The following is a 22,742-nucleotide window of genomic DNA, read 5'->3' on the forward strand; positions in this document are numbered from 1 at the left end:
GTTTTTTCTTTATTTTAAAAAACTATTTTAGATTTGATTTCCACAGTAGTGGAAAAGAAATAAATGAAGTAAAATACTAGACATTTTTAAGACTTATGTGCTCATTTTGGGAATACAGGCAGAAAACCTATTTAACTTTTGACTATAAATCTTTCTAGATTAATGCAGAAGACTATTCAATATATATAATTTTCAGTTGAATAACATAATTTTAGGACTTAAAATTGTTTCTTTTTCCATATAATATTACTGTGGAATTTTAAAAAATAAACAGTAAGTAAGAGTTTATTGTGCATGTGGAAAGCACATGTAATAAGTTCATCTTGTTTTTAAAAAAAATTAGTTTCAGGTGTACAAAACAATGTACTAGAGTTAGACATTTCACCCCTCACAAAGTGATAACCCCCTTCCCCAGTCTATTGTTGTTCTGACATCATATACATCTATTATAATTTCATTGACTCTATTTCCTATGCTGTACTCCATGTCCCGTGACTATGTATATATTAAATTATAGTTGACATATAATATTATTCAGCTTCAGCTTCAGGTGTACAGTGCAGTGGTCAAGCATATTTACTAACTTTGTATCTTAAAAGGCTAGTTCTTATCATTTTATAGCTTTTGTTTGAGGGTGAAAACCTTGATCTTGGACCCATTTTTTTACAGTGACAATACACAATTCTCTACCTTTTGGTGAATGGTCAAAAATAATTTATAATTTTTTTATTAGTTGTGGACTGAATTTTTAAGTATCTTTAGGACCTCTAAAAATGTATGTAGAAGCATAAATAAGAGATTTGTAAGCACACATTCAGTTAAGTACTTATACATTATTAATGGAAATTCTTATTTTTGTTGTAAATGATTTGAGATCATACTTGCTTGGGAAACTCTTTTTCATTGGGTTACATTGGAGATGGGTTTACACTATTCTTTTAACATCTCCTCTCCTTTTTCTGGCAAAGAGGTCTTCTTCTTGGGTACATAAACCATGCTGGATAAAGAATGTTTTCTAAATGTCGACAGCCTTCTCCTAAAGTTCCCCCCTGAAAAGAAGTATAAGAGAGGATCAAAGCAACAGTTTGATGCAGCCAGAGACAAGGTTATGACCACTGACTTTTGCATTCTAAGGACAGAATCACAGGGTTTAGTTTCATTGTGTAAAAAGTGAAGGTGGATGGTGCGTTGAATGTGGTATGGCATGAAGCTGATCAAAAAGGCAGCTGTCACTACTATAATCATCCCTATCGCCTTTTTACGACTTGACAGATTTTTCTTCATTGAATTTTTTAGTAAGGTCAAAATGATCATTGTGTAACAGACAATTATAATAATAAAAGGGATGATAAATCCGACAAACAATGACACATAATGCAAGATTAAAACATAATTTTTAGCTTGATTGTTCTGTGGAGGCTCAAAGCACTTGGTGTTGTTTTTCTCATCTTGGTAAGATGTGGACATTAAAAATGGAGAACTGGTCAAAATCACAAAAATCCAAATGCCAACACACACAAATCTGGCTTTTTTTTGTGTAACCAAATTAATGTTCTGGACTGGGAAAACAATTGCAATGCACCGGAAAAAGCTCATGGCTGTCATAAAGAAGATGCTACAATAGAGGTTGACATACAAGGCATAGGTGCTGAGGCGGCACAAAAAGTCACCAAAGAGCCAAATGCCTTTATGAACATAGTAGACCACGCGGAGAGGCAGTGTACACACACACAGTAGATCTGCAACTGCTAAATTAATCATGTATATTTGGAAGGCTGACTTCTCATGATATGTTTTTATGAGGACATAGAGCACAAAGCCATTGCCAAAAAAACCCACAACAGAGATCATAGAGTACAAGGTGGAATACACCTGATTGCGGAAGTCATCAATAGTGTCATTGCATGGGTTATTACTGGCAGAAGATACTGTCAGATTTCCAACTCCATCCATGTTTCTCTAGGAACGTCTGCTGGGTGCCTACAATATATATTAAAATTTTTTTTGTCAATTTTTACCAGACAATAAATTACAGGAGGTACTAAATTTTCATTTTCTAGTGTCACTATGTATACTTTTTTGACCATAGTAGGAAGCAAGGATGGTGAGGCAATGAGGAGGGATACAGCTGGACCTTGTCTTCAGAAGGGTTTGGGTCCTGCAGGCACTCTTTTATCCCTCCTTTTCCACCCATGTTTGCTGATGGGCTTCCTTTTAATCTTCAAGACCTAGCTAAAACAGCTCTGCTTTAGTTTAAGTCATATCACTCCAATACTATTCTGTAAATTTTACTTTTATGTTTGTGTTTTCAATGAGAGGAAAGCTCTAAAGATAATCGTGGGTTATTTTTTTTAAAGAAAAAAGTGTTTTTAATAATGAAAAGTATAGGAAAAGGAGCTTTTAAAAAGTCTAATGTATTAAATTGAGGGAAAATAGCCAGAACAAAGAAAGCCAGTCTCTATAACCAAAATGATATAGAGGTTTATACAATTTATACTTTTATATGAATTTTCCTGAAATTGTCCCAGATCCTCTTCTCTGTCATTTAACCATTGTTACTATTAAGATAGTAGTTTTATAAATGTGAATCTATCTATCTATCTATCTATCTATCATCTTATTGGCAGAGCACTGAATTCTCTTGGAAAATAAAATCTGGGTGAGAATGCATAGTTCCCCCAAGAAGAGGGCCTCCTAGGTAATATCTGTTGGGTGATACTTGTACCTAAGGAAAATAATTGGTTTTGTTATTAATGGAACTCACTCCCCTGGGAGATAATCTTAATCTAGAACATGGCTGACTTTATTTAGAACCACAGAACACCAAGGCTGGACAAATTATAAAAGCTATCCAGTTATTTTAATGAGGAAAATAGTACAAAGAGGTAAAATGCATTTCTAAAACCTATACCATAAGTTTAGGCTCTGAGGAAAAATATGGCATAACTATTGGGTTGTCGGATAAGTCATGATGCATTTTTGCCACAAAAAACATAGAAAAACTACGTCATGACTTTTCCAACAACCCAATAGTTGGAATATACTTTCTGGGTGAGGATATTGTAGCTGTTCATCCTTATTCTCTTCCTAGACTTATACTCAAAGCTTTACTGTTCAACACTACATGATCATTTATCTTATAGCAAGAAGGTGTTACTTGGTCTAACCTAATTCAACTATATCAGGACAATCAATTAGGGTACTCAACAAGCTCTGATCAGAGAGAAATAAGGATAAGATAGTGTGGAAGTAGTGATTTCTTTGGTGTTCCTCCAGATTCTTTTCCTTTATTTTTTAAGAAGGTGGGAGCAACTCATCCATACATAATATGATGGAAAACCTTTGATTGAAGTCTGATTATTTGGCCTTTTACACAGTTCTTGTTCCCTAGTAAGAGAGGAGTTGGGGTTTGTAAAGTGAGAAGACTGTTTGAACATGCAAGAACTGCCAGAAATGGAGGGGACTGATGTTGTCTCTGCATTAGGGACATAGAAACAGACAGCTATGGTAGTAATTGTAGGTGGGATGTAACTTGTCAGGCTTGGTACTGCTAGCAATTATATTTGCTGTCCATCCATCCATCCTGGCTAGTTGATCCATTTTTTTCCCCTTTCATTAAAAAAGTCATTATTTTCACCAAGACCTGTTGGTATATGATAAAAAAAAATTGAAGATGGATCATTCTGAGGGTGTATATCTAAGGTCATAGAGCACTATTCCCAACCTCTGCATTATTTCTCAGTTTGCTTTTCAGTTACCTGCCTGTTTCACCATTTGTTCTCTGAACTCAGGTGAAATTGTGGAAGAAAGGGAAACTGCCTAAACTTAATCTAGACTTTTTTGTCAGCCTTGTCTTGGGTTTTCCCCAAATCAGGCAGTGTTATGTTGTGAGGCACTAGATGGTGCTATTGAGATTTTTGATATAGCCTTTCTTTTAAGAACTACACTTGAAAGGGATTAGATAATTACCATCTGTCCTGCATACCATCACCAACCCTCACTACAACCTGCCACAAACTCTTTCCAGAATAATTTTCCATACATTATAGCCTCCAATTATGTCATGTCCTTGCTCTAAAACCTTCAATGCTTCCTGAGTGCCTTCAGAATAAAATCCAGACTTCTTGGCTTGATATTTAAGGCTCTCTACAGTCTGTTTGCAACTGGACTTAACTAGCTTCTTTCTCACTTTTCCTCTTTGTACATCTTAAAGTTCAATGAACCAACTATTTTACTATACCAGGAACATGTGCTACTTGTTTTCTCACCTGCCTGTCTCATTTAATGGATTTCTTCTTCTTGAAATACCCTTTCTTCCATCTATGTGCAAAACCTACCCATCCTTGAGCCTTCTCAGCCTCCATCCAAAGTAATTTCTATCTTTTTCCCTTCTAAGGAACTCTAAATCTATCTTGCAGATAAATAATTTGTATGTATATGTTATCTTCCTTCACAGACTATCTGGTTGATATATAAGAAGGTGTCACACACAGGGATAACACATATATACCTTGCCCATAGTACTCAATAAATGTTAATAGAGTGAATGAGTAAATGAATGATGGAAAAAGTTTATCATTTGAAAGTATTATTTATCATTCAAAATCACTTAGAGTTGGTGGGCAGCCAGATGGCTCAGTTGGTTAGAGCGCATGCTCTTAACAATAAGGTTGCCAGTTTGACTCCTGCATGGGATGGTGGGCTGCAGCCCCTGCAACTACATTGAAAACGGCAACTGGACTTGGAGCTGAGCTGTGCCCTCCACAGCTAAGATTGAAGGACAATAACTTGACTTGTAGCTGGTGGGTCCTGGAAAAAACACATTGTTCCCCAATAAAGTTTTTTTTAATCACTTAGAGTTATCTTTCCATTCCAATATAATTAAAACCCTTTCCAGCCTCAGAGCCTAACAGTGGCTCTGTTAAGTTGCTTCCCAAAGTATTAAGGAAGGCACTAAATCAATCATAAGACTAACTGTCAGCTTAAAAAAAATCCATATCTTGGCACAGATTACTCATTTGTTTGTCTGTCAAATACTATAAATAAATTTGAAATTCCCAGATCTCTGAGTGAAAGATGTCAAATAAAACTGATAAGTAAATTAATAAAAACAGACCAAAAAAAGATGATCTTTAGTTCCATTTTAATAAAGTTACCAGTCTTTACAGACCAAAATAAGCTTTCCTAGTAATTTCTGTATTTAGGTTCAATTGTTTATTTATAACTAAGTCAAGTCAATGACTTATGTTAGGGCATTAAAAAAAGACTGTAAGACTTTCAAACAAATAATAAACCCTGGAGGGGTAGGGATCATTTAGGCCAAGCAAGTCATTTTACAGATGATGGCTTTGCTTATCTCAAACAACATTTAATTCATTTTTATAGAATTTATTGTGATCCTCCAATAATGAGACCCACACTATATGGATACAGAGATGCCTAAGATCTCATCCCTGCCTTCAAGCAGCTCACAGTCTGTTCGGGGAGAGGAGTGATGGCTCAGAAGTGTGGAGAGGTTACAATAGAGTATGGTAAGAGGTATCTTAACACAAAACAAATGAGTTATTAATTGATTAATATAAAGAAGCAATAAACATAAATGAAGTTAATTTTTAGTGCAGATGGTGAAGAAAGTTACTTTGTTAAGATAATTTGCAAGTTGAAAAAAATAAGACTTATTTAGATAATGGAGCCATACCTCTCTGTGATGCTGCAGTACTCTTCACAGATGTCCCTGGTATGTGGTCAATTCCTCTTATAATGTAATATCAGATGAAGCCTTAGCTGAAATCATAAGATTGAAAAGGAAGTTAATGACCTTAGAAGCAGTCCGGAAGGGTCTTGGGGGCTTAACAGCCTTAAGCACAGATCCACGGTGTGTGATGGAACATCACAGCTCTACTGACAGACTTCGGAATAGTTATTGGATTCTGTGCCTCATTTTTTTCTCTCCATTCGTTTTTTACATCCCCAGGGGCAAAACCTGGAACACAGATCAGGGCTGATCACAGATGTTTGCTGCTGTGTGCACGTAGCTTCTGTATCTAAAGAGGAACACATTATTATAAAAATACTTCTTTCTCTATGAAACCATGATATTTTCCATTTTCTCTTCCAAATAGTTTGTTACAAAGTTCAAAGGGGAAATAATTTGGAAGTTCATATCCAAGGATCTAGTTTACTAGGAAGAAGAGTTACAACATTAAAATATCAAGTATATCTCTCTGGGATAGCTTAGGAACAGTTTTCCCTGAAGGAAGGATGGCTTAGAGGACCTTGGACTCTTCTCCCTAAAAATTCATAATAGCACTTATTGTTTACATCACTAATTTGGTATATATACCCTTGGAGATCAACTGTTTTATAGTTTGTATAGTTAATTTTCATGACTGTATATCTCTTCTCTTCAATTAAACTATATCAGAACAATCTACCAAAGTATTACAAATCTTCAAGAAATGAGCAAAGAAGAGCTTTCTTGGAACAGTAGAAACCTGAACACTTTTCTTCTAAATTTGTGTTGCCCTACAGCAACTTTCATCCCTGTCTGTAAGCATCCCAGAGGCTTGCCACTTTTCATTTATCTGTGGTCTGAGTTCCAACAAAATAAACATCTTCCTCCAGTTTATTATTAACAAGTATAAACAGGCTGGAACTGTCTAAAGGAACTCTACTGAAAAAAAGGAAATCAAAAAGAAAATGCAAAAAAAAATTGTAAAACATAGACAAGTTTTAAAAGTAAGAACCTGAACCTACAGCTACAATATTGTTGTTTGAGTCCACCCTGTACTCACATAATCATTTTTCAGATCTTGTTAAATTTATTCTCACTCTCTGAATTTCCCCTTTTTATACAGATAAGGAGTTGACACAGGTAACCTATTACTAGCAGTCTGGGTGAAGTATGGGTTGCAGGTGGGGAATTACTCAGACAGACTTGGCTTTTATATTTTGTTACTCAGGCAGTAAACTTTTTTTTTTGGTTTAGCTTGTCCTAGGCCTCTGTAATCAATCAAGATATTCTAGCTGAATACTGAATGAAAAAGAAATCCTTTCTTTTTCAATTTTACACAATAGTATTGTTTTCATTTTGTAATAATTATAGATTCATAGGAAATTAGTATGGAGGGCTATTCCACCCAGTTTCCCCCAATTGTAGTATCTTACATAACAGTAGCACAATATTAAAACCAGGAAATTGACTGGTACAATCCATAGATGTTATTCAGATTTCAACACTTTTGTATGCAGTTGAAAAGAATTCATTCTAATACTGAAATTTTTATTACACTCAACTTATACATGGAGAAAATTAACTTTGGCTCTTTCACAGTTTTGTGTTTAGGCAAAACTTACATTTATCCCTCATGTGGAAAGAGAAAGGAAGTTAATGAATTTCTAAGACCCTTTTATGAAAATGTTAATATTATCAGACAAATATACTAATTATCAATTTCCATGGTAGCTGTGAAATCAAAACTTAGCCCACTGATTACATGCACAAGTGAGTAAATGTTGCATTATCTGTGTAACACTGTAGTGTTTTCTCAAGTTTGGGATTCTGAGGTCTCTTCTATGCTTGCTTTAGTGATTTTGAACTTTTCACCTAGCAAGTAATCAAAACTTTTTCTCCTTGCCTCTTTCCTTTTCAGTTTGAAAACTCTTGTCTCTGACAGCAGCTTCAGTAGGATTCTACTTGCTATTATTATATGGATGATTTGGTGGGTGAAGGAGAAGTGATAAAGTAAAAGTGTAGATATATGTGTATGACTTTTGATTTCAATTATTTAATTCAGGAGTTACTCAGAACTTTTATTTGGATATATATATATATATATATATATATATAAAATTTAGTACAATATAATATAATGCAATATATATATATAATTATATAATATATTGTATTGTTTTATATATATATATATTTATATTTATATTTATATATTGTCTTTCCCTCAGCCCTTAGCCTCCATTGAATGTGTAGTCTGGTCAAGTTCCAGTGAATGAGGTAACTAAGACCATAAAGTCCCAGTTCCTATACTGTGCTCTTTATTCTTGCTGCACTAGAACTACCTATGAATGAGAATGACTGTTGTGCTTTCTAAGTGTGGCTCAGGTAGAGCTGATGATCTACAAACGACCGGAGGTAGCTCCCAGGCTGTGTCTTCTATTAAGTGAAGATAGTAGTGCCTCTTTGTGTGCTTGTTTGTTTCTAATCAAACAAAAAGCCATTCCTGAGCCTCCCAACCTAATTTAAAATGTCTCTCCTTTAAAGTCCAGTGCGATTTTATTTGTACTTTCCTTTTTAAAAAATGAATTATTTATTTGTTTCAGTTACAATTAAATATCAGTTTCAGGTGTACAGCATAGTGTTTAGACATTTATACAATTTATGCAATGATCCCCTCATTTAGTCTAGGGCCCACCTGGCATTATACATAGCTGTTGCAACATTATTGACTATATTACCTATGCTATACTTTACATCCCCATGACTGTTCTGTAACTACCAATTTGTATTTCTTAATCCCATTCACCTGTTTTGCCCAGTCTTCCAACCCCCTGACACTCTGGCAACCATCAGTTTGTTCTCTGTATCTGTGAGTCTGTTTGTGTTTTGTTTGTTTATTTTGTTCTTTAGATTCAATATATAAATGAGATCATATGGTATTTGTCTTTCTCTGTCTGACTAATTTCACTTAGCACAATACCCTCTAGGTCCATCCATGTTGAGGCAAATGGTAAGATTTCATTCTTTTTTTATGGCCAGGTAATATTCCATTGTATATATGTACCACCTCTTCTTTATCCAACTGTCTATGGCTGGGTACTTAGGTGGTTTCCATAACTTGGCTATTGTAAAACGCACTGCAGTGAAGATAGGCATGCATATATCTTTTTGAATTAGTGTTTTGAACTTCATCGGATAAATACCAAGAAGTGGAATTGCCAGTTCATAAGGTGGTTCTATTTTTAGGTTTTTAAGGACACTTTAAATTGTTTTCCATAGTGGGTGTACCAATTTGCAATCCCGCCAACAGTTCACGAGGGTTCCCTTTTTTCCACATCCATGCCAACACTTGTTTGTTAATTTATTGATGATAGCCATTCTTACAGATATGAGATGATATCTCATTGTGGTTTTAATTTGCATTTTCTGATGATTAGTGACATTGAATATCTTTCCATATGTCTTTTGGCAATCTGTATGTCCCCTTTGGAGGAATGTCTATTCAGGTTCTCTGCCCATATTTTTATATTGGATTGTTTGGGGTTTTTTTGGTTTTTTTTTTTGTATTGAATTGTATGAGTTCTTTATAAATTTTAGATATTAATCCTTTATCAGATATATCATTGGTGAATATCTTCTCCTTTTCAGTAGGTTCTCTTTTCTTTTGTTGGCGGTTTTCTTTGCTGTGCAAAAACGTTTTAGTTTTATGAACTCCCTTTTGTTTATTTTTTGTTTTCCTTGCCCAAGGAGATAGATCAGAAACAAATATTACTAAGAGCAATGTCAGAGAGTTAACTGCCTATGTTTTATTGAAGTCCTATGGTTTTTGGATTTAAGATTTTAATCCATTTTGAGTTTATTCTTGTATATGGTGTAAGAAGGTGGTGACGTTTTTCTTTCTTTCTTTCTTTCTTTCTTTCTTTCTTTCTTTCTTTCTTTCTTTCTTTCTTTCTTTCTTCTTTCTTTTTTCTTTCTTCTTTTTTTGCACATATCTCTTCAGTTTCCCCAACACCGTTTATTGAATAAACTGTCTTTAACCCACTATGTATTCCTGTTTCATTTGTCATAGATGAAATGACCATTTTGGCATGGGTTTATTTCTGAGCTCTCTATTCTGTTGATCTATGTGTTTGTTTTTATGCCAGTACCATGCTGTTTTAATTACTATAGTCTTGTAATATAGTTTCCTATCAGGTAATGTGATACCTCTAGTTTTGTCCTTTGTTTTCAAGATTGCTGTGGCTATTCGGGGTCTTTCGTGTTCTGTACAAATTTTAAGATTATATGTTCTATGAAAAATTCCATTGGTATTTTGATAGGAATTGTACTGAATCTATAGATTGCTTTGGGTAATATGGACTTTTAAAAAAAATTTATTAAGGAATTGGGGGAGGGGAACAGACAAGTTGCTGTCCTTTTGTTCTTCAATCTAGTTGTGGAGGACGTCACTTCACTGGTCCATGTTGGTATTATCATTGCGCTCTTCCCGGCTGAGGCAGATTGGTCGCCGGCCACTGGATGGCCACTTACGGCAGCTCTTGGCAGCTCATGCCGGCTGCTGGCCACTCATGCCAACTGCCAGCCACTCACAGTAGCTTTATGGCAGCCCACTGCAGCCTCACTGCATTTCTAATTTGGATGTCTTTTTATTTATTTTTCTTGTCTGATTGCTGTGGCTAAGGCTTCCAATAGTACGTTGAATAATACTGGTGAAAATGGGCATCCTTGTCTTGTTCCTGATGTTAGAGAGAACACTTTTAGCTTCTCACTGTTGAATATAATGTTAGCTGTGGGTTTGTCATATATGGCCTTTATTATGTTGAGGTGCTTTCCCTCTTTTCCAACTTTGCTAAGAGTTTTTTATCATAAATGCATGCTGAGTTTTGGCAAATGTTTTTTCTGTATCTATTGATATAACCATAGGATTTTTATTTTTCATTTTGTTTATGTGGTGTATCATGTTAATTGATTTGCAAATATTGAAACAACATTGCATCCCAGGAATAAATTCAACTTGATCATAGTGTATAGTCTGTCTCATGTATTACTGAATTCAGTTTGCTAATATTTTGTTGAGGATTTTTGCATCTATGTTCATCAGGGATATTGGTTCATATTTTTTTTTGTTGTAATGTCCTTTTCTGGTTTTGAAATCAAGGTAATGGTGGGTTCATAAAATGAGCTTGGGATCTTTCTCTCCTCTTGAATTTTTTGGAATAGTTTGAGAAGGATAGGTGATAATTCTTTAAATGTATGGTAAAATTCACCCATGACATCATCCAGTTCAGGACTTTTGTATGTTGGGAGTTTTTTGATTAATAATTCGATTTTATTTGTAGTAATCTGCCTGTCCAGATTTTTTGTTTCTTCTTGATTCGGTCTTGGAAGATTATATGTTTCTAGGAATTTATCCATTTCTTCCAGAGTGTCCCATTTGTTTGAGTATAATTGCTTGTAGCATTTTCTTGTAATTCTTTGTGTTTCTGTGGTGTCAGTTGTAACTTCTCCTTCATTCCTGATTTTGTTTGAGTCCTCTCTCTTTTATTCTTGATGAGTCTGGTTAAAGTTTTATTATTTTGTTTATCTTTTTAAAGAACTAGGTCTTGGTTTCATTGATATATTATTTTTTTAAACTCTATTTTATGTATTTCCACTCTGATCTTTATAATTTCCTTCTTTCTACACACTTTGGACTTTGTTTGCTGTTCTTTTTTGTTGCTCTTTTAAGTGTAAGGTTAGAATTTTTATTTGAGAAGTTTTTTTGTTTCTTTAGGTAGGCCTGTATAGCTATGAATCTCCCTCTTAGGACTGATGTTATTGTTCCCATAGATTTTGGGTTGTTATGTTTTAATTTTCATTTGTCCCACGGTATCCTTATTTCTTGCTTGATCTCACTGTTAATCCATTCATTATTTAGTAGCATATTATTTAGCCTCTACATATTTGTATGTTTTTCAGCTTTTTTTCTTGTAATTGATTTCTAGTTTTGTACTACTGAGATCACAGAAGATGATTGATATGATTTCAATTTTCTTTAATTTACTGGCACTTGTTTTGTGGCCTAATACATGGTCTGTCTTAGAAAATGTTCCATGTGCACTTGAAAATAATGTATATTCTGCTGCTTTGGAGTGAAATGCTCTAAAAATAGCAGTTATAATAAATCCACCTGGTTGTGTGTCATTTAAGGCCACTGTTTCCTTGTTGATTTTTTGACTGGAATATCTGTCTTTTGGTGTCAATAGGGTGTTAATGTCCTCTACTATGACTGTATTACTGTCGATTTCTCCCTTTATTTTGGTCAGTATTTGTTTATATATTTTGGTGCTATTATATTGGGGCATGAATGTTAAAGGGGTTACATCTTCTTGTTGGATCGATCCCTTTTTCATTATGTTATGTCCCCCTTGATCTCTTATTATAGCCTTTGTTTTAAAGTCTAGCTGTCTGATGTAAGTATTGTTACTCCAGCTTCTTTTGTTTCCATGTGCAAGAAATATCTTTTTCCATCCCTTTAGTTTTAGTCTGTGTGTGTCTTTTGATCTCAAGTAGGTCTCTTGTTGACAACATATGTATGGGTCTTATTTTCTTATCCATTCAGCTTCCATGTCTTTTTATTGGAGCATTTAATCCATTTACATTTAAAGTGATTGTTGATAGATAGTTATCGGCATTTTATTATATATCTTTATGTCCCTCCCCCGTTCTTCTTTTTTTAAAGAAGTCATTGTGACATTTCTTGCATTACATGTTTGGTGATGATCAGCTCCTTTAGCTTTGTCTTGTCTGGGAAACTCTAACTCTCCTTCAATTTTAAATGATAGCTTTCTGGGCAGAGCAGTTTTATTTGAAGGTCCTTGCTTTTCATCACTTTGAATATTTTCTGCCAATCCCTTCTGAACTGCCAAGTTTCTGCTGAGAAATAAGCTGACAATCATGGGAGCTGCCTTGTAAGTAACTAGTTGCCTTTATCTTCCTGCTTTTAAGATTCTCTCTTTGTCTTTAATATTTTTAATTTTAATTATGATGTGTTCTGGTGTGTGCCTGTTAGGGTTCATCTTGTTTGGGACTCTCTGCACTTCCTGGACTTGTATGTCTATTTCCTTCACCAGGTTAGGGAAGTTTTCCATCATAATTTCTTCAAATAGGTTTTCAGTTCCTTGCTCTCTCTTTTTTCTCCTTCTGGTATCCTTATGATGCAAATGGTGTGCTTGATGTTATCCCTGAGGCGCCTTAAACTATCCTCTTTTTTAAAAAAATATTTTTTTCTTTTTGCTGTGCTGATTTGGTGTTTTCTGCTACCTTTTCTTTTTGCATTGCTGATTTGATCCTCTGCTTCATCTAGTCTGCTGGTGATTCCTTCTAGTGCATTCTTCATTTCAGTTATTTATTTCTTCATTTCTCACTGGTTCTTTTTAATGTTTTTATGTCCTTTTTGTGCTTGCTATCTCTTTGTTGAAGTTCTAAGTTCCTTTAATATCCTTATAACCATTATTTTGAACTCCGTATCTGGTAGATTGTTTGCCTCCATTTCATTTAATTCTTTTTCTGGAGTTTTCTCCTGTTCTTTCATTTGGGATATATTTCTTTGCTCACTTTTGGCTGCCTCTCTGTTTTTGTTTCTATATATAAGTATATTTGCTATGCCTCCCAGTCTTGGCAGGGTGGCCTTATGTAGTAGGTCTCCTCTGGGGCCCAGTGGCATAGTCTCCTTGATCACTTGTGCCAGTTCTCCCACAGTGTCTTTTGGTTGGTTGTATGTGCCCTCCTGTTGTAGTTGAGCCTAGATTGCTGTTGGTATATCAGTGGGTGCGATTGATCCTCAGGCTGAGCGGCTGTGAGGTTTGGCTACATTCACATCTTATGGGCTGCTGTGTGGGGAGCTTACTCCACAGAGTAAAATTTGCCTCAGCGGGCTCTGGTGCCTTCTGAGACTACCCTTAGGGTGTGCTGCTTGTGGGGCTAATTGAGTGGTGCTCTACTGTGGTCTGAAATCTAGCCTTCAGGTATGTTGTTTCTGGAGTCTCTTGGGAGGATCTCTGGTGTAGGCCTATGTTAGCCACTGTTTGTGTCCAACCCAGGACCACCTGGTAGGAGCTACAAAGCATCCATGGTTGGTCGCTGTTGTGTTGGTCATAGAGGCATGTGGGAGAGGCCACAATGTGAACTGAGAATGGCTGTCTCTAGTATTGGAGCTGGGGGAGCTCACTGAAAAGTCCAGGGCATTCCAAGGCCTGCTGCCATCTTCTGGCTGCCTGTAAGGTGGGCCGCTGATAGAGCCTCATGCAGCATGTGAGTTGCATGAGGTGGGATCTCAGGTAGTCACTAGGGTGGAGTGAGTGGTGTTCATCAGGTTAATGTAGATTCTGGTTTGGTGCTAGTGCTGAGCCTGGGGTTCCTGGCTAAAGTCTCCGAGCACACTGAGGCCAGCTGCTACCCACCTGGGGTCCGCCAACCCACGAGAGTTGTCCAAGAAAGACTGTAGCACATGCCAGGACTGACTGCTGTTCTCAAAAGTGCCTCCAGTAACGACAGTGAATTCAGGACAGCTGTTTGCCTCTGAAAGAGCCTCCTGGGATGTGCAGGGCAGTGTTGGCTGCCTGCTGTTGATAGTACCTCTGGAATTGCATGAATTGGGTGGGGCAGTGTTCCAGGGAGTTCACCAGACCAATGCAGATTCAGATTTGACCATGTGTGGGGAGGGCTCCACACAGGAAAGATGGTGCCCACCTACCAAATGCACAAGGAGAGGGTTCTACACAGTGAAAATGTCTACTTTCCCTCTAGTCATTGTCTGGAAGCCACACAACTCAGCTTTTCCCTATATGTCTCTGGTGCCTCCTTAATTGTTGTTCTTCCACTGGATCCCAGGGTGAATGGCTGAGAGGGAGTGAGTGTATGCTGGTCCTTTAAGAGGTCGTCTGGGTTTCCAGCAGCCTTCCATCTCACCTGGATGTCAGAATTCCCACTGTTTTTCACAGCCAGATGTTGTGGGGTTCCTTTTCCCAGTACCAATACCCTGAACTTGGGAGCCAGGTGTGTGGCTGGGGTTCCTTTCTCCTCTGGGATGAACTTCCACGGCTGAGATATCCCTCCCAATTCTCAACTGCCACATGTGGTTGTGGGGCTGGCCCATTTCACATCTCCACCCCTCCTATCAGTCTCTATGTGACCTCTTCTTTGTACCTCAGTTATAGGATTTCTGTATAGCTAGCCTTCAGATGGTTCTCCAGGTTGATTGTTCATGTGTCTGTACCTCCATGATGGCTGACATTGGACTCTCTACTTTTCTTGATAATTTTCTTTTTTTTGAAAAGTATTTTTATTGGGGAATTGGGGGAGGGGAACAGAGCTGGGGAATTGGGGGAAGGGGAACAGACAAGTTGCTGTCCTTTTGTTCTTCAGTCTAGTTGTGGAGGACGTTGCTTCACTGGTCCAATTTGGCACCATCATTGAGCTCTTCCCGGGCGAGGCAGATAGGTTGCCAGCTTCTGGACGGCCGCTCACGCTGGCTGCTGGCTACACACGGTAGCCCGTGGCAACCCACTGCCACAGGGGCTACAGCCTGTGTCATCGCTGGCGACTCACGGCAGCCCAACTCCAGGTCGAGCTGTTGTTCAGCATCTTAGCTGTAGAGGGCAGTGTCACTGGCCCTCATATGTGGGATCCGAACCAGAGCCCCCTGGCATCCCAAGCCAGCTCTTAACCATCGCATCACTTGGCTGGCCCTTGATAATTCTCATTTATTGTTTTGTGTCAATCATATCTGTTGTTATTCAATTTAAACTTCCTCATTCTTCCCACACTAGTCCCACTAGACTTAAAGGGCAATAAACAAGTCTTATTCTTTTTGTATTTCATGCTGCATATAGTACGAGGCATTTTAAATATTGGTTGATTTGAAGTAATCAATTTTGTATATTATTTCATTGATGTCTTATCAAAATCAGAGGGAATCTTTGCATGGAGAAAGACAATGGTCATGGTGGAAAATTCATAGGACTGGTAGGCACAAGACCTGGAGCATATCTCAAGCTGTGGTGGATGATTGTGTGATCTTGAGTAAATCACTCCCTCCCTATGATCTCTTCACTTATCTGCAATTGAGTAGGGCTGTATTATATGATCTCTGAATTCCCTTCCAGTTTGCCATTCTGTAAATCTCTGAAGCTCTGGATATATTTTCACGCTTTGTTTTAGTTTTTATCTTAGAAAAAAAAAGAGAGCAGGTAGGATAAGAGATCAATGGCTTCAATGAAATGGAAAGTTGCCCCACTTTCTAGGGCTCGCAGGTATTTATCTCTGGCCTTACCCTTTTTATTTTACAAGTTACAACATCTCTGGTTCTGGCAGTATGATCGCCATTCCTCAGGTCTTTTAAGAGAGAAACTTATAAAATCATCTTTGTTGATTCTTTTTTTATCATCTTTTGTATAAGATTCTCATTCTACCTCATCATATGGCTTTAGGGTTCCAGGACCAACAATCTACCCATGCACATTTTAGCTGATGCTTGAAATCTACTCTGCAGAGTTTCTAACAGGCTTTGATTTCTGTTCAAATGACACTGTCTTTAGGATGGTCAAGCCCCAGATTTATCAGGCCCTTTCATCTTCATTAGTTGGAAAGAATCAGGGAGGGTTTTATTAAAGTTGATGAGGGCAAGAGGAAAGAGCAGAAAGGCATTGAAAATTGGAGATCTGAAGACACTGAAGTTAATATTATAGATGGGGAAAACAGCACAGATCTGGGAAGCTGGGAATGAAAGGAGGAGGGATCTGACTCCTTCCCAATTTTGCTTCAGTTCCAGCTAACCATTTTTCAGTTTGATACCAAGTCTTGATATTTTTCATCTCCATTCATCTTCATACCTACTGCTGCTTCTTCTGTTCTGGCTCTCATTACCTCAGACATAGATGACTTATAATAACATCCTACTTTTCACATGCACCTTATATTTGACCCACACTGAACTGTTTGTAATTCCTGAAGATATCTTTCATGCTCCTTTAATTTCAATCTCTCTTCTCTCAAAATTATCTTGCACACCACTGCCAGACTAATCATTCTTAACCCTTGGTTTTCCCTGTCTTTTTGTTGCTCAAGAGTGAACACATGTCTGTAAACAAGTCCCAACTCCATATTTCAGGCAAACCCCTCCACCATCTAGCCCTAGTTTCTTATCCAACCTTCTGTCTAACAGAGAAAAGTGATAATGGCAGAGACCAATGAAGTGTTACTACCTGGCGAAAGAAGGAATCCACTAATAAATACTAAGGAGAGCTGAGGGCTCTCTGAAAGAGAGATTTGAAAGAATCTGTGGAATATTTTTGGATGTCTAGTTATGTCTATGATATGCTTTAGACTGAAAATTACAGCTTATTTATTGGAATAGTGACTCCTGGGAAAACTTGGTTCAGGGACCAAGTTACCCTGATATGCTAGTTTACAATTCTGATCGTCTTGATAGGCATATCCCTTAAGTGTAGCATAGTGACTCACCAAAATAAACTAATACTGTTGTTCTTCAGATAAGCGATTTTTTTTCCTGAGATCATTTCTTGCAGTACCAAAGTTTAACTTCTTTTAATGTTATCCTGCCATCATTTAAAATTATCCATTGTTTCCACCCAACCCATTATCCCTCAGGCCCACCTCCAGCCTCATCCCACTTGTATCATCTTTTAAATAATGAAACATCTATTTTGACATTGTTATTTATCCAATCTAAACAAATCATAAACATTTTTGTTACCTTAAAAGTAAGATCTTAAGAGGTATTCAAGCATATCTGATGTCTCCAACAATCCTAATCAGGAGAGATGCCAGGGCTAACTTTGATCAGCAGGGTTAAAAGTGGGAGTTTGTTTGCTTTCTAACATTTGGACACTAAACTGATGTTAGGAGATAACTTTAATTCTGGAAGTTGGTTCCCAGATGACTGTGAGAAAATTTCCAAAAATATATAAATAAGAACAGCTGTATTAGTCTAAATTTGGGGAGTTTACATTACTGATTGCACTTTGTTGTAGTACAACAAATTAAGAGATATTTTTACTAGGGAAAAGGGACTCACTTACATGGGTTATTAAGGGTGCAAGGAACCAAAACAATCCACATAAGGGAGATAATATTTTCTATAAGGAGCAAGGTGATAAGTGAAAATTTACAGTTACTTGGTTTTCAAAAATACAGGAAGATAAGGGAAAAATTCAAAATTAGAGGAAAAGAAACATGGTTTATTTTAAGGTCAGTTTGATGGCTGTAAAAAATGTACCTTTTTGAAAGGTAGATATAGGTTGTGGTGTTGAAGGGGTGGCAGGAAACCTCTTTTGCTTACATTATAAGAAAGCAAGAAGACTACAGTTGTTTAATACACCCAAAATTCCAGTGAGATTATAAACTTTAGTTATTTTAAAGTTTAGGATTTGCAATGACCTCTACAATTTATGTTTCAGGTTTCCATTGCTTTAAAGGTTCACCTGTGATATCACCATTTCAGACACTAGGATAAACTTGAAACTAATGAAAGGAGTTGGGGAGGGAGTAGCAGGGTGAAGGGAATTGGAATGGGAGCAAGACTTCTTTGAGAATACCTTTTGACTTGAAACATGTAAATATTCTACACATTCAAAATTAAAAGAAAAAACAAAAATAAATAAAGTTTAGGATTTGATAAAATGTCAAAATAGAAAATACTTAGTTAAGTTTTTAATATAGAAATGAGACCTTCAACATAAGTTGAAGAAGACACATTGTGGGTTATGTAAAATTGCTTCTGTAATATGTTGCAAAGAGAAAGAGAGCTTGTTTCTTGTCCTGTTTATTGACAATCTATCTAATGATTTGTAATTGCCTGCGCTCTTTCCTTGCTCATAATTCTTGCAAGTTATTTAAATTTTCAATCTGAGAGATCTATATAGACTGAGGTATTCTGAAACAAACATTCACTGAGTGGTTATAGAGAGAAAGAACTTAAGAATGAACTTGTATGGGAATGGGAGGACTTGGTGCGGAATGAAGCCAAACAACTTTGCTTTCCCTGATGGACCCATAATTCCTGTATTTAACTTTGAGATTAATTTTAGTTCTAGTCTATGCCATCTTTTATTTACAGCAATTTATTTGTTTTATAAATTAAGACTTTTTGGTTATACTAAACTATTCCTCCTTCAAAAAAGGAGAAAAACTCAGCATAATTTTCTACTGAGAGAAGGTCAATGTGGATGTAGTGGCAAAAACACAATAGCCTTTGAGTCAGGGCAAGTCTGAGTTTGAATCATTGTTTCTCCACTTATTAGCTGTGTGAACTTGGGAGTTGCTTAACCTTGCTGATGCTCAGTTTTCTTATCTGTAAAATGAAGACAAAGATAGGGTATAGCAAAAGAGTATCAAAGAGAGACAAGAAGAAAACAAACAAAAAATCGGCAGTATTGTACAGGTCAAAAGAGCAGTTTTAGGAAAGAATGTGGTTGTCACTGATTTGAAAGTTTTCCAAAAGACCAAAGAGAAGGAAGTTTGTATAAATGGCAATTGGACTTGGTAATTAGGAGTCCAGTGGTTACCTTGGAGAAAACATTTTCAGGAAAGTATTGAGTTTGAGTTTATAACTAAAATAGAAGTGTTAATATGTGTGTGTGTGTGTGTGTTTGCCAGCACTCCAGCTTCTGTTCTACACCATATGGGCTCAAGAAATCTTCCTTGTTCCCATTTAGCTCGGAGGGCGGATTTATACGCTTCTTGTTTTACAATACTAAGTAGGGGGAGTGTTATCCAGCCAGATACAGAGTCCATCCAGATAACATAATCATGTAAAAGAGATGCAACCACTTCACATAAAGCCTATTCAAATATACCAATCCCCCTACAAGCTTTTACTGTAATTCCATCAAACTTTATATTCCTAACTGTAACCTCTACTAGGACTTCATCTATAGGTCTTGGTTTCATTATAGTAGGTAGGGAAAGTGTCCCCAGCCAGACATAATAATATCCATTCTACAAGTGTTGATACTTTAATCAAACTTTTTTTGGTATCCATTTAGACAATCATCATCAATAAGAAGAGACAGAGGATAAAAGAAGGTATATTAGTTTTCTATTTTTTGTGTAACAAATTATCACAAACTTAAAATAACACCCACTTATTTTCTCATAGTTTCCATGGGTCAGGAATTCAGGTACAAGCCAGCTGGGTCCTCTGTTTAGTGTCTCACAGGGATGCAGTCAAGTTGGCCAGAACTGTGACCGCATCTGAAGCTAGGGATCCTCATCTAAGATCACTGGTTGTTAGCAGAATTCATTCCTTGTTATTGTGTGATTGAGGTCCCATTTTCTTGCTGGTTGTTGGCCAGGAACCACTTTTAGCTCCTATAAACCACCCTCAGGCACTTAACACATGGTCCCTTTCTCTCACATCACGACTGTTTGCTTTCTTCCAGACCATCAGGAGATAGATCTTTCTCTTCAAATCTTTCTGACTTCTTTCTGACTTCTAGACCTTCTTTTAAAGGGCTCACCTGAATCAGTAGCTCCACCCAAAATAATATCCTGTTTTGTTAACTACAAACCAACTGATTAGTACCCTAACACAGAAATGAGACCCCTTCACATTCACAGACCCCACCTTCACTCAAGGGGAGGAGACTATACAGGACTTGTACACAAGGGGGTAAGAATCCTGAGAGCCATCTTTGAATTCTACCTACCAAAAATGAGATTTTTCTAGGAAGGAAATATGGTGCAAAGCCAAGCTAGGAAAATCTGCAAAAATGTAGCAGCCATGGAAGTGTAGACTCAGAAATGTAAGGATCATTGGTTAAGGTGCTTGAGGTGGATGTTCATTTCATCTGAGACATTTTTTTTGGCAACGTGGAAGTGAAACAGTGTATTTGGCATATAAATGCTCCAACAGAAAGGGATTGTTAGAAATCTTTGCTTTAAGTCCAGGTGAGATCTCCTGACTAAATTATAGCAAAAGCTGGGAATGCAGCTGAAGGTTTCCAGGTAAAGGCAGGATTTTGCAATGCTGAAAGAAGCTCTTTAAAAAGGCACATGATGCCATTGAAGAAGGACACAATAGTGAAACAGAAGACCATTCATTTGCCTGATATTGAGTACCCTTTAGTGTGGAGGAGCAAACTATACCTTATTTCCCTGAGTGTTACAGAAAACAGTAACACAGTTACATTCTTCTCAGGAATACATACATTTTTGATACTTTGACAAGTACCTCCCCAGTATCTATTCTTAGTGAATGGAGTGAATTGGAAGTGGTCTATGACTATGTAAATAAATGGCACATGAAATTAATTTAATTTAATTGAACAAACCTCTTCTGGTTTTGATTAAATGATTAATGGTTTATTATTTTGTCATAAATAGAATAAAATGAAATGTTTGCTGAGCCTTGTCTAAATTACCTCAAACTAGTAAATATTCATTTAAACTTACTGAGGTTTAAAATGGAAATTTAAAAGGATAAGGCTGAAAACTGAATCTCTAAGTTTAACTTCTATATCTAGAAAGATATTGATAAAGATACAAGATCAGTTTATATTAAGTACTAAGAAGTGTTGAGAAGAAATTAAATTGTCTTTGTAAAGGAAAGAGCCCAACAGCCTGCTTTAAAATATTTAAATTCTACCCTTCAAACATGCATAATAATAGAGCAGAAAAATATGGTATAACTATGGAATTTACTGCTTTACTAGTGTTATATTCATTTATTCAAAAAATATTTTCTAAGCCTTCTTTATTTCTATTTATGTACTGGCCTTAACTCTTTTCACCTAATGCTCCATAGGGCAGGTAGCATGTCTCATTCATCTTTGTGTTCTCAGCAAACTTAGCACAGGGCTTGAGACATGGTAAGCTGTCAAAGATATTACTGACTGGCATTGAATTGGTGACAGGCTTATATTTGAGAATGATAACTGATCTGTGTTGGTCTGGTACTGATATAGCATATTTCACAGGGTTGGTCTTAGTTTTCCACTGTTATTAGTATCTTCTATAATATGCAAGGAAACCGAATTATTATTTTATGTAGATGTCAGCTGGTGGGTGGGGATTGCAAATCTGAATAACTTTGGAAAATTAAATGAGTTGGGAGATGTAAGGTGAATGCTCAGTAAGTTTGTTAAATACTAGTCAGAAAATGTATGGTTTTGTTGCAAAAAATGTATGGTTTTGAGAGAGAGAGAGAGAGANGAGAGAGAGAGAGAGAGAGAGAGAGAGAGAGAGAGAGAGAGAGAGAGAGAGAGAGAGAGAGAGAGAGAGGACTGAACTAGGTATAAGTGTGAAAAGCAAGCTTCATCTTTTTCATAAAGTAGCAGTGAGGAGGTAGTCCTGACGGAACACCATCTTGACATAACTTCTTTCTCCTCAGTACCTCCAGATTGCCTATATGAGAAAGTATAAATTTCATCCCATTGGACTGTACTAAGTTACTTCTCAGAGTCCCTTTTATTACTGCAAATCTGTTAACATAATATCAAATTTGCTTCTCTAAGGTATATTCAATTATTTGATAAATTCTACCAGTACTCCCCAGGCACAGTTTACAACACAAAATGGGAGGACAAACAGTAACTTAGCACTATTCTGGTGTTCAGGTTTTCATGAAGATTTGAGACCAGACATGATCACCAAGTGAGTCATATGAGAAAAGATGAGAGCTATGTTCCCACACAACTGATAGGTGAACGAGGTTACTGTGAACAAGTCAATAAGAAGGAAGTATGTGTCAAGATACTGAAAACAATTCTTTTTTTAAAATTAAATTTATTGGGGTGACAATGATTAGTAAAATTACATAGGTTACAAATGTAAAATTCTATAGTACATCATCTATATATCACATTGTGTGTTCACCACCCAGAGTCAGTTCTCCTCCCATCACCATATATTTGATCCCTTTTCCCTCTTCTACAACTTCCTCCCCCCTTACCCTCTGGTAACCACTAAGCTGTTGTCTGTGTCTGTGAGTTTTTGTTTCTTTGTTTAT

The 22,742-nt window shown here is 36.7% G+C and overlaps 1 protein-coding gene across 1 annotated transcript in view; it reads right to left on the reverse strand.

Moving 5' to 3' along the window:
- Window positions 1–834: 834 nt before the first annotated feature.
- Window positions 835–22,742, reverse strand: part of CYSLTR1 (cysteinyl leukotriene receptor 1) — a 32,788-nt gene continuing 10,880 nt past the window's right edge. The window contains exons 2-3 of the mRNA XM_019648163.1: window positions 5,699–5,784; window positions 835–1,980 (exon numbers count right to left, since the gene is read on the reverse strand). Coding sequence (XP_019503708.1) covers window positions 931–1,953 — 1,023 coding nt within the window. The 5' untranslated portion in view covers window positions 1,954–1,980; window positions 5,699–5,784 and the 3' untranslated portion in view covers window positions 835–930. The remainder of the gene's footprint in view (window positions 1,981–5,698; window positions 5,785–22,742) is intronic.

The sequence above is a fragment of the Hipposideros armiger genome, unplaced genomic scaffold (assembly GCF_001890085.2).
Source record: "Hipposideros armiger isolate ML-2016 unplaced genomic scaffold, ASM189008v1 scaffold_121, whole genome shotgun sequence".
Taxonomy (NCBI): domain Eukaryota; kingdom Metazoa; phylum Chordata; class Mammalia; order Chiroptera; family Hipposideridae; genus Hipposideros; species Hipposideros armiger.